General features: G+C 37.7%; 1 protein-coding gene across 2 annotated transcripts in view; it reads left to right on the forward strand.

Annotated features, from left to right (window-relative positions):
* Positions 1-12,944, forward strand: part of LOC129370372 (metabotropic glutamate receptor 4-like) — a 164,197-nt gene that overhangs the window by 49,677 nt on the left and 101,576 nt on the right. For both annotated transcript variants that reach the window (XM_055046329.1, XM_055046330.1), the window contains exon 2: positions 925-1,917. In XM_055046329.1, the coding sequence (XP_054902304.1) occupies positions 1,384-1,917 (534 nt within the window). In that variant the 5' untranslated portion in view covers positions 925-1,383. The remainder of the gene's footprint in view (positions 1-924; positions 1,918-12,944) is intronic.

The following is a 12,944-nucleotide window of genomic DNA, read 5'->3' on the forward strand; positions in this document are numbered from 1 at the left end:
GTGTAAGTAAAGCCATTCATGGATTTTCAACTTTAAAAAGTCAAGTAAACATGGGATTTGTACACCCTTGAGTGAATGTTTTATGAAACTGTCATTTGCTGCTGTAACTTGAACAAGTCTTTCAGGACTCTATTGGTTTGCTCATCTAGAAACTTATTTTTTCACATTTTTACTGGCAAAATAGCTCAAGCTCTCTCAGACAGCAATGAGAGCATCTTTGAACAATTTGAATGTAAGTCTATATTTTGACAGGATTACCTTAAAGAGAAGAATATATTTTCATCCAAATGGATTGAAGTTTGGGGTTGTGATCCAGCAACGTTTACGGGGTTTGACAATGCTTGCAAAATATTGTAATTATGAAGAACCTGGGACCCATCACCACAAGTTGTCACAAGTACTTGTGAATAACAGAAGATGATGTACACAGAGGAACGTTTTCTAAATCATCAGTGTTATGTGTTGTTAATTTTATGCTGTACTTCATAATCTTTCAGTAAAAGACTCTGGAGAAAAAAACAGTGTGCAGTTATGACGCTTATGGATATGTGCCAAGCAACAAATCATTCATGCTCAAGGAACATAGAAATAATTCAGTGCACTGCATTGAAAGCAGCCAAGGCTTGGGTACAATATAAGGCAGATTTTCTGTGCAGTGCTCAGGGTAATATTTCTGCTTTAAATTAAAGATTCAGAAAAAAAGGCTCAGGCATTTGCTGCCTAATGCCAGTGTACTGTGTAGTTCAGAATATGACTGCAATTGAAAAAGAGAGCATGACAGAGCAGCTTGTCTCACACCCACTTTGCAAGCAAACGCATCTTAACAGAAACAATGTAAATGAGACTCCAGTTTCTCTCTCCTACCTATTCCCATAATTTATTGTCTGCCGTTTTCTTCATCATGTCCCCCCTCTGTCTTTGCAGGAGCCCAAAGTGGACGCCACTGTGACATTCTATCAGCTTGGCACACCAAGAAGAAAGCCAAACATAATTGTGTGCTCCGGGAAAAACCAGAGAAGAGAGGCAAGCTTCCCATCTTTGTTCTTGCCTTGTGAGAGCAGTCTCTGTGGACTCCGCTTCAGCACACTCTGTACTGTTTAGTTGCTGGATGTATCCTCCACTCTCAGGTGCAAGCAAGGACTGAAACACAAAGAGGGAAGAAAAGAAAGTAGATAAACAGAGCGAAGAGGCATAATTAGAGCGACTGACTTTGTGTCAGAGCAAGAAACCATGAGGAGAGACTTTTGAAGACAACTGCCCTTTGAAAAGCATTGCAGCCAACCTCCAGGACATTTTTATGTGTGTGTGGGGTGTATGTATGAACACCTCTGTCATTTTCAAAGGAATTGAATTTGTATTTGAATGCAGATTTAGCCTTTCATTATGACTCTACATGGAGGCTTTGAGTCACTGTGGAATGGTTTCCACAGAAAGGTTTTCAGGTGGCTCTTGCTTCTTTGTTGTTGTCGTTTGGTCACCTCAGCAGCTAAGCCCAAAATGCCAGGCCACACACACCTCAACTCAATACGCATCGATGGAGACATATCTCTGGGTGGACTTTTCCCTGTCCATGCAAGAGGGAATGATGGCAAAGCCTGCGGAGAGCTAAAGAAGGAGAAAGGGATCCATAGGCTGGAGGCCATGTTGTTTGCCCTGGATCGTATTAATAATGACAACGAGCTGCTGCCTAATATTACTCTGGGGGCCCGCATCCTCGACACATGCTCTCGGGACACCCATGCTCTGGAACAGTCGCTGACATTTGTCCAGGCATTGATTGAGAAGGACTCAACTGATGTGAAGTGTCTCAGCGGAGGGCCACCCATCATCACTAAGCCAGAGAGAGTGGTTGGAGTGATTGGTGCCTCCGCCAGCTCTGTGTCAATCATGGTAGCCAACATTTTGCGGCTGTTTAAGGTCAGTTTTCTATCATTTAAGCCTTTTACTTTTTCAGAATTTTCTTGTGGTATTTTCAGTGCTGAATTGTTTCACAAATCAACATACGTAATTTACAGTATGTTTTCACAATTTTATGAGAATTTAATATAAGAATTTGCTGTTAACTAGAATTAGGCACTTTTTATCTTGATTGGTGACCACCCAGTTAGAAACTAAAATCAAATTTCTGTCCATAAAGATCAGAAAGATCTCTTTTTTTCATAATGAAAAGTGAGGAAGTATATTTAAAATGAATCTATAATACTTTAATGGTGTTTTGTGCAATACCTTTTCACTATTTTGATGCATTAAAATTAGAATGGTAGAATTTTTAAAGGTACATCTTTAGTTAAAAAAATGCCAATATGTTTTAATACTTTTAATGTAGGTTTGAAATTGAATTTTCTGACAAAAAACAATCTTTTTAGTCACAATCTCAAAAGCAGATATGTTTGACCCTGTATCTCTGATGATGTAGCATGTGTTACTGCATTATTTAGGAGCTTGTCATTGTGACTGACATGAGGTGCTTTTGTGGCAAAAATACAGTGGATGTCTGAGTTCTTATTGGTGACACATTGTGAAATGAAAACAACATAGTGAGCACTTTTACTACTAAGATAATTTCAGCAGGAAAGTTTGCTGAGGAAAAAAAATACCCTAAATCTTTTCATGAAGACAAATAGATCAAAATAGTGTCAAAAGTCAATACCATCACAAGTTTATCAGGTAAGAAACTGGGTCTTTTTACAGAAGATATAATGGTTGATGTGTTTTATGTAAATGCAAAATGTCTGCTGTTGTCTATAGATGTTTTATTGAACCCTACCACAGACTTAGCGTGACATGCACGGGTAGCATGTCACAATGGGTCACTGAAGGAGTGAGGTGGAAGTCAGGGGGGTTCCTGTTAGAAAATTATGTGAGAAAAAAAGCTTCTTGCCGTGTTTTTGTTTTCTGGGTTTTTAGTTTTGGTTATTTGCTGTCTGTGTTTTTGCCTGATCTAAGGTCTGATTAAGACTCTACTCTACTGGCTCCCCTTACAAGTTATTTTATTCAGATCACCACTATTATTTATCTCTTGTTTTTTTATTCTTGTGGTTAGATTTATTTTTTTCTAGCTCCCTTGTTAGTGTTTTCTCCCCCTGTTCCCTACAGCATTTCTCTCCCTCTCTGTTCATTCTCTGGCTTCCAACGTGATCCTCCCTGGTTTTGGAAGTTGAGCTTTGAATTCCCTATTAAAATGTATTTCATAATTTACTTCTGGATTCCAGCTTGCATTCTGGTCCAACTTCTTTCCCACAGATCATAACACTTCTGTTTAAATGTGTCTCAGGATTTGTATTGCTCTTATATCACCACAGATTCAGCATGAACATGAAGTGACTTTCTCAAGCCAGCCACATGTAAGAAAACTGTGGACATACTGAGTTTAAGAGGTGTGCAAATACTGGGTGTGTCCGTATTTGTTCTTGGAATAGTGCTTTGACAGCTACTGTGCTGCCGTTTAACTCTCATTAGTACAACTTTGATTGATTATATGTAGGAAACTGTGACTCATTGCACTATAATATATACTATTCTGGTGGTACAGTTGGTGAAAAACCATGCAGATTTGGGTAACAATGCTGGTTAAAATCAAAACAGAAATTATAGCATTTTTTTTTTAAGCTGCAAGATTTCTTGTGCTTGGAATTACAGTTTTTGTCACAATAATCATATAGTGAAATGCAGGTAGAATGGGAAAGCTTTTACATTTGTGCATTGGATAGTAATTTGAATTTGAGGAAAAGGGCAATTTTCTGGCTGAGGTCTACCAAATGTGATATTCTTACTGTTTGGCAAATTTTTTATGCGTTTTTTTTTTTTGTGCTTGTTGTTTGACTTCCATACTTTTCCCCACCACATTTCTCCATTTTGAGCAATGAATCTAATGCAGTTATGTTTGAGCAAACTTAGCAAATGAAATAATTAACATTTTTGAGTCATTTTTATGTTAACATCCAAAACGTAACCCCCCCCCCCAAAAAAAAACTTGGTGAACATTGCTTATCCACAATGAACGTCTTTGAGTGCTCAAGATCAGTAAAAAGGTTCACTTTTTGGTTCAGCATCTAGTGAAAAAGCCCAGACAAGAGGGAACACTCAAAGCTTCTTCTGGTGAGCAACAACAAATAACACAATGTGTACCATTTGCTCTATTCATGCAAGCTTCTACTTCCCAAAGGGCCCTACAGAGGAAAAGACCTGAATCGCCTGCTGTGACATTGATTCAACTCTGTTGCCATTCAAGGGCCAACTTACAGCTCAAGAGAGAGCAGGAAGGTGAATGCTACAGGTGCATTGCAGAAAAGCCCGACTGATATGTCACATGTAGGTTAGAATGAGTTCTACGCCCTCGCATCCTTATTGCTTATTCCGAAATCACAGGATGAACTATTTATGCTTGTCTTTTTCTAGCAGCATGCTCAAACTCGTCACGCAATCCCTGCCATCATGGGAATGCACAGTCTAATTATCTTCAACAAGAAGCAAAAAAGAAGTTGGCGGTATATCACACATGGGAACTGTCACAAAGTGCAGAGCTGTGCGAGAAAAATACGACTAAAAACACAAGTTTATTCAGTCGGTGATGCATGTCAAGTATTTTCTTGCTTATACTCATACCCCACTGAAAGTTTCTTTTCGTGTGTACATCTAAAAATCTGCCTATAAGGTTCTTTATGCAAAATTACTGAAAAGCAACAATACAGTGGAATCACCAGTGCTCTTTTTAAGGTAGTGACAAGGGCAAGACTGACCTCAAAAATAGCCCTGACACAGTTTTCAGAAACTCTAAAACCCTGTGACAAGGGGCATACAAAAAAGGCGTGAGATGTATTTAAACACACCTTGGAGCCATTTAATTATCGCTGTAAATTAGTAGAAAGGTTTGATTTGACAAATACATTTGAAAATAAGCCTGACAAAAGATTTGAGAAAGTGTCATAAACATCCATCATCAGAGTTTTAGAGAACACAATTCTCCTTACACAACAACATAGACAAAAAGGAAGAACTTTTGGTTATAAAAATGGTGATGCTTTGTTTTTATTATACTTGTATCACATTTCTGGTATATTAAATACACACTATAGAGACTATGGATGCTTTAAAAGCCTCCGCTCATATTATTATATGCTACACATGACAGGCAGAAGATTTTTCTCTGACTCATACTGATAGGAAAACAAGAAGCCATGGAAATGTGATTTGTATGGACCCCAAAATGTAGCCCCAAGTGAAAGGAATAACGCATGGCTTATATTTTAAATAATCTCAACACTTGACTCCACCATCACAAGATGATGTTGGATATTCATGAAAATCTACTTTAAAAGAAATGTTAGAACCTATTATTGAATGAAATTAATTCACTATTCCCAGCATGGTTAATGTTGCTATCCATCATCCTGCTTTCCTTGCATTAAATTTACATTTACTTAACTGCGTTATGTGAAGTCTTATTTGATATGATTACACTAATATTTTGTCAGATAAGGTAAATTTTGCTAAAAGCAAGGATCTAACATCAATAGATAATTTGCTATTTTTTTTTTCTTTCTTGAAACCCAAACAGTACTGCGAGTATCTGACAATGCTTCAGGGTAAAGCATCCATTTGCAAGACTAAATAATTACAAAAATAAGAAACCCCAAGACATTTTGCTGTTGTACTATTGTTAAAATGCAAATTAGACAGATTTTATCATGGCCAGGTTTTCATTTTCCATCTCTGCTGATGGAAATGCAGAAACTCCAGGGAGTAAAATTATACTCATATTCTGGCACTTTTCGAGAGGCCTTGTGATAAATAGAGGTAATCACTGAAAAGGTTGACAAACGGATAATATACACTCTTGTTTTAAAAATCTAATTTCGCTCTGTAGAACAGTAGAATATTTAAGCCTGTTGGAAGGACAATGAACACATACAGTTTGTTTTTTTTTTGTGAAAACTCTGATCTTGTAAGTCAAAATTTTATTTATGAACCACATAAACACTTTTGTTGAATAAAAGTGCTTAAAAAGTCCCAACAGAAACTTAATGGGATGTATTTCTGTCAATCTCTAATGATACTGTAGGTTAAAGATGCTATGTATTTTTCTGGCAGCATAGAAAGCTACAACAGAGGTACGTCACAATTCAGAAAGTTAGAAGATTACTTAAAAAATCATTTTCAATGCAGAAATGTCTATCTATGTCCATGGAGAGTGCATTTTATGCTCTCTTTATGCTTTTAGTTACTTCCCCATTGCAGCGTGGTTTCCAACACTGCCGAGGTGTTACGGAAACCCAGGTTGCAAATAGCAGCCTCCAGGCTAATCTCCACTGTTGAGTCTGGTGTCTCTCATTACCTTTTGACAATACTAAATTGATTTATTTCTTTTTTGTGATTCGACAAGTTTCACTCAGTGATAACATAGTTCATTAACTTTTGATACTTGAGAAGGTGAAAAGTCTTGTATGAAAATGAAATCAGACAGAAATGCTCTGCTGTTCCCTAATAGAAGGCTGCAGTAATCTTGGGCTCGAAGAAAAAAAAAAATGAATCAATTGAAGCAGATAACCTGTCTTTCCAAATTATTTGAAACTTCACAGAGGATCACAAGCAATTTGGATTGTGAGCCTTTACACTCTTCATCTGAAAAGATGTCTTTACCTCACCAAGCAATAGCCCAATCACTTTTCTTGTTGCTGAAGAAAATATGCTACTAAGATCATAACTGGTTCAGAATTGGCTTAACAAAAGGATTGCAACCATTGTAGGTCAGGTCTTTCCAAAAAAACCTTTGCATTAATGAGCATAGTGCAGCACCCTTTTGACAGCCATCTTCTGTAATGGTGACCTTTTGTGGCATATCCTCCTTGTGAAGGCTGCCAATGATTCCTCTAAACAACTCTTATGGATTTTCTAGACCAACACATAAAATTACATTTCTGTATTCAAAATCCCTTTTAATTGGTCTTATGTAATGTTTTAATCTTCCAAGCAAATGAATTTTGAGTTTCCATTAGCCATAAGCCATAATTGTAAAAATGATTGGAAATAGTGGCTCCAAACATATCGCTGTAAGTAATTAATCTATAATATTAGCTCATGAATTGAATAACTTTGTTTTGTTGTTCTGATCAATTAAGATGCATCTCTGTAAGATGGTTAGAAGCTGCTGTTGATTTTATACATCAGCATATGTTGTTTCTGTTCTGTTCACTTACTTTATGCATTCTTCCTCATCATGTTTTTATATTTACTTAATTTACCATAACATACCGCCTGCATAATTTTGCCATCTTAACATTTGTAAAAGGTTTTTGGCTCCTTCCTCCTGGGTTTTACCTTATCTTCCACACAGCGTTTGTGTGGCTCAGGGAGAAATGTTTGCTCAGCAGTTCAGAGCAGCCAGGATTCCATCCCCATGGTGTACCATGAATATTTTACTAGTCTATTACGTAATATATGCCAAGGGATTGAGGTTGAAAGCTTCTGCTCTGCATTGCCTTGTCACTGGGTCTGGGTGATGGTCTGTCTTCATCAGTTGGACCGTAGTACTGCTTTATAAGTGAAGACAAAGATCATCAGCACTCTGAGGTAATGAGTGCTTGGTTGCTCATGATACTCAGAACAGAAAGTATAATTAAAGCCTTGGGCTTTTTGATTGTATCGCTTATCCATCTCTGAAAACCACTACACATGACTGGCTTGAGCTGGGTTATTGCAGCTGCAGGGAGAAAACTGCAGAAGGTGTGCACAATGTTACAGGTATCAAAGCTGACTTGCTGAGGCAATCACAAGCTTTCAGACAAAGAAAGGGCTAGCTTGGGTAACTACCACACAGCTGCTTTCTAAATTAGGTACAAGAAGGTCCAGTCAGTTGGCAAGACAGGAAAAAGAGACGTTTGAACTGCAGAGAGATTGAAGAAAGATAGGAAGAGTGAAACAGAAAAAAAGACAGTAACTGATTGTCTGGTATACTGTTTGTGAAGCAGACCTTGCAGCAGAGGAAGAACCCCCTCAGGCAAAATGCCCATCTCTCCCTCAGCATTTCAACATGTTGAGACAGATATTTTGTTGGATTATTGCAACAATCTACAGAGAAGGCATATTGGAAGCCTCACAGGCACTCAAAATAGGCACACATATGTTTTTTGTATTCAGTTGTTAATGATCCATCCACTCATTCAGCCATAACGGCAATCTTGTGCATTAATCGCTTAGGATATTGCTAAAATTAGTTGTATTCTCTGGAAAAGTACCAGAAGACTGTTGTCCAGATACAGCAGTTATAGAATTGAAGAAACAATCCTTTTTTCTTGGCTCAGTCTTTACAGGTGACCTGAAATTGTACTTCTTTTGGCTTGCTTTTTCCCCCACCAACTCCCAAAGGAAATATTCTGCTCTGTTTCTACCAAAAGATTTATTGCACCAACCATTGAGATACTAAGTCTACTGTTTGTTGGGAAAGGAAAAAAGTACTCTCTCTTTGGGTAGGTTTTTTTTTTATCTTGTTTTGTTTTTTACTCCAGCGTTTCCAAATCCTTTCTTTGATTGCCACTGTGAGCTACAGTTTACGAGACGATGTACAATCCTAAATGGTTAAGAATAACTTCTGCTTCTGATGGAATCAAAAGTTCATTTTTAAATCTAATTGAATGAACCGCATGATGAAGACCAAGTAATATGCAGCCCAGTCAGAACAGCAACCAAAGAGGTCCCTGGTAATTCTGGAGAATTTGTAGAGATCAACATTTCAGGTGAGAAAAAAAATCTCTCTGCGGGAAGTCTATTTCCCATGCATTAGCAAATGTTGCCTGAAACCAGCAGAATTTTTAGCTATACTGTGTTGTGGAAAATTAAAAATAAACATAGCTTTTACATATGTTCCACTGGGTGAAATATGGTGGAAGCAGCTCAAATCTTTGGTAATGATTTTGTTCAGCATGGACAGGAATGCCGGTTGGTTTGATATAAACATGGATGGAGCTAAATAAAGAATGACCTAAATCTGATAGATGTGATGATAGCTGTTTAGTTCAGGTAATCTTCATCCAATCTGATTGAGAATGAGCTATATTGCAAAAATGAATCTGCAAAAAAGTAATTGTCTATACTTGTCTATAACATACTACCAATAATTCTGTTCGTAAACATATTTAAACCCAATGTGTCATTTTTCTTCAACTTTACAATTATGCAATGTCTATGATTTAAAAAAAAAATATATGTATATGTAAGATGACACCATGTAAAACTATTCAAATGGTATGAATATTTTTGCAAGGAAATGTATAGTGACCTGTGGTCAGATAACCTTCCACTGAAAATAACAGAATAACATGTATTGGTCACATGCTACTGTAACTCCTGCTTGTTAGTGCTCCATCACACATGGACAGTTCCCAAGGTGTGTGCCATCACCCTCACAGAGCCTTGTTTCCACCGACCCAGTGGTAATTGAAGAGAGGTGGGTTTTTAAGAAGGAATTGGGTCCACTGAGCTCACTTCATTCCTGTCCCAAATGTAATTTATTGTATACATTCTAGCTGCACATTGGCCTTAAATTCATCCATGCCCAATAAATCACATGAACTGAATTCTCTGCTTCTGAATAGACAAATGACTGGAGAAAAAGACAGAGACGCATCAAAAACATGTCAAAATAACGAGCACTGAGCATTTGTTTTCACCGTTTACAGACCAGTGACTACAGAGTTGTATCGGTGTCCCTTGACGTGACTTCTACAAGCACAGAGAGGCTTAAGCTGTGTTTCTCGACCCCATATTGCCGGCGTCCCCTGTCTGCCATGGTTCAGCAAAAGAGAAGCAGCTCCTTCACCTTAGGATTAGTTCTGACTCATCTCACTTTGCCCACCTGAAACCGTAGCCAATTCCCTGAATAGCTATGGGTTAAGGTTGTCCAGATCATTGCCTTTCGTTTCTGAAAGTGTTTTACGCTTACTTCCCCTCCCTGCCATGATGCGCTCTGTGCATATTTCTCTTAGGACAATTTAAATGGCTGCTGGTGGTAATCACCAGGCGTGGTGACAAAAAGCCACTGTGCGGCTGTGAATCTTTTTTTCTCAAGGTTAGGTTTCACTTGAATTAATTATTGCCATTTAATTAGTAATTCTTAATAGGCCTGTTGAGGAACTGCTGCTAGGAGGAAGACAGGGATGCTTTTCTCCATTTTGAAATGTGTGATTTCATTGCCTGTGATTGTTGATATTCCACAAGCCAAGAGCAACAACAAAAAGCACAAAATAAACACCAACAGGGTTAGCTTATGTTATCTATGTTGGAGCTGTCACTTTCCACATAACTCCCAATTCCTTACAAGTAGATATGCCTCTGGGTCCCCTTCTCCGACTCCTCTATTAAAGTTTGCAAAGCTCCCATCTTCACGAGAACAAGGAGCAAGCTATCAAAAGGTTTTCCTGGAAAGTGCATTGGATAAAAGGCTTGGAGCTGTCTCACCTGCAAAATCTCTCCATCAACTCAGCAATCCATCAGTGTCCTGCCGTGTGAGGCTGTGCTGCTTAACATCTACTTAGATGCTAACAAAGGTTTGAAGACTCAAAGATGAGGAGAGAGGAATCCCAGGGTGGCTCAAACAGTTTTAGGTTTACACTAATCGATGGTGCCATGACAGCTTTTTTATTGATTGCGGGGCAGAGATTTTTTACTTTGGGCGGTCAAAGTGACAGTGTCAGCTACTGGAAGAAATGAGCAAAGAAACAGCTCTGGTATTTTTTAATTTCACTCCAACAGCTTCTGTGCACTTTTCTTGACAAATAAACATAAAACATATGGGCGAGAAAAGGTCAATATAATAAAATTTTCATAGAGCCATTATAAAGTAGCGCAAGAACATAAAAGAGCCGTGTTATCAGCTGAATACCAAGCAGCATCTTCTCCAGCCTGCCCTGCAGGAAGAAGTGATAGAGAAACTTTTGCCGCCCACAGGGTGAGCAGCTCGGACATTATCCAACCCTCCAGCACAAAACACGGAGCCTCTTGTGAGTCACTGCTGTGTCACACAGAAGCCTTTGAGATCTTCCACAAAAACAGGAACTCAATATGTAATTTTGAACTAAAGAGAACCGGGTCAAGTGACAATTTTGTTTTGCAATGTTTTGAAGTAGTAGTCCTAACAAGTGTTCCAGTTTTTGCACAAGAATGGCAGAAATATATATATTTTCTTCCATGTAATGCCTAAAAGAGCAGTTGAAATATAACATAGCCATATTATATATATGATAGAAGATGTAAAATTCAAAATACCATGGAAAACACTATTTTTATACAAGAACTGGGATTTTGAAAAGGACAAACAATGCAATTGCATAATTTTATTTAATATTTTTATGACCTATTTTAAAATATATTTTTAAAACAGGGAGAGCAATATTGCAATTTTTAGTTTAGAAGTAAATGCAGGAGCTTTTCTGAAAAAGTGCACTCACCCTTAATTTAGTAAGGAGTTCTTAAAGTACTCAGTAAGTGCTACATTGTTCTGCTTTTGTACACCAACTCCCTGAAGCCTTCTGAAGTGCACCAAAGAACAGTGACAGTATACTTAAACCATTAGGCGTGCTTCCCTTCACAAATAAGACAAGTACAAATGTATCATATTTTCTGAATTGAATAAATATTCAACTGTTATGCTTTTATGCTCATGATACTGTGATGTTACAGTCAGTGAGGAAGTCTTATGAGCTTTTTATGTACAAAAGTTCTACCTAAAAATGCTTAAATTTCACTGTACCGATCATTACCAGCAATTCTTGCTGTGCATTCAGAAATATTGCATTGTGGCTCCAAACACAAAGCAATGAAAGCACACCCCAGATTAAAATGAAGATGAACTGTCGGTGATGTATTCATCATCTGACTGCTAGTAGATGTGAGTAGCGTCCCTACTGTTTCCAGTGCACCTAATTGCTTCTACCATTTACTGACTTAAACATATCTGAGAGCACTGGAGGTCAAAGTTGATGAGGAGCAGATACAGCAGTTGAAGAGCCAAACTGCCTTAGGTGTGCACTGTGGGAGGACCATTATGCACCACAACATTCTTATCAACAAGCTGTTTTCAGTCAGCTGATCAAATGACTCCAGCCTCTTCTTCCTAAGCAAACACCAGTGTGGCATTTAGGCACCTCTGTTCTCCGTAAATTACCCAGAGGAAACAGCAGCAGCTTAATGAGGATGTCTTTTTTTCTGCTGATAAGGCACGTTTGATGTGTGAACAGGCTGCTGCTTTCTTTACATTGTTTTTTCCTTAATAATGAGCCTGGTTTCTTGGAAAGTCTAATATATTTCTATAGACATGCATAGATAAAATATAGCTCCGTGTATACGTTGTCCTTCTTCCAAACATATAAATTACCAAAATCTAATTTTTTTTCAAGAAAAATATATTTTTTAAATGCAATCACTACATACATTCTATAAAAAAACTGCCTTAGAATTAGAATTGAATATAGTAGAATAGAACAGAATAGAATAGAATAAAAATATAACTTATTGTCCCAAAATGGGGAAAGTGTAGAAAGTGACAAGTTTCCTACTAATAATTAATCATGAGGGACATTTCACATATCAAGAGTGAATGCAAATTGTTATTGAAACAAGAAACTTTAGATATGTCCAAACCCAGGTGGCTTCCTTCGATTGGTGGAAATGTTTTTGTTGTCTTGAAAAGACAAGTCGGCTTACTTAAATTTCCCGATGTGATACAACAGCCTTTATTTCAGCCTATCTGTTCATAGACAGAACAAGCAGTGGAAAGTACTGCTGATTGTGTTTACAAAACGAGGGTATAATTTTAAAGCGTCAAAGTGCCTAATGTGAGACCGCTGCTTTTCATTTTTATTATAAAATTCAACATTACTTCAGATTGTTTAAGCCAGCCTTTTTGTTCAGGTTGGCTTAAAAAGCGAGGTACTATTTTTACAGGTTTATTC

The sequence above is a fragment of the Poeciliopsis prolifica genome, unplaced genomic scaffold (assembly GCF_027474105.1).
Source record: "Poeciliopsis prolifica strain line A6 unplaced genomic scaffold, Auburn_PproV2 SCAFFOLD023, whole genome shotgun sequence".
In the NCBI taxonomy this organism is placed as follows: domain Eukaryota; kingdom Metazoa; phylum Chordata; class Actinopteri; order Cyprinodontiformes; family Poeciliidae; genus Poeciliopsis; species Poeciliopsis prolifica.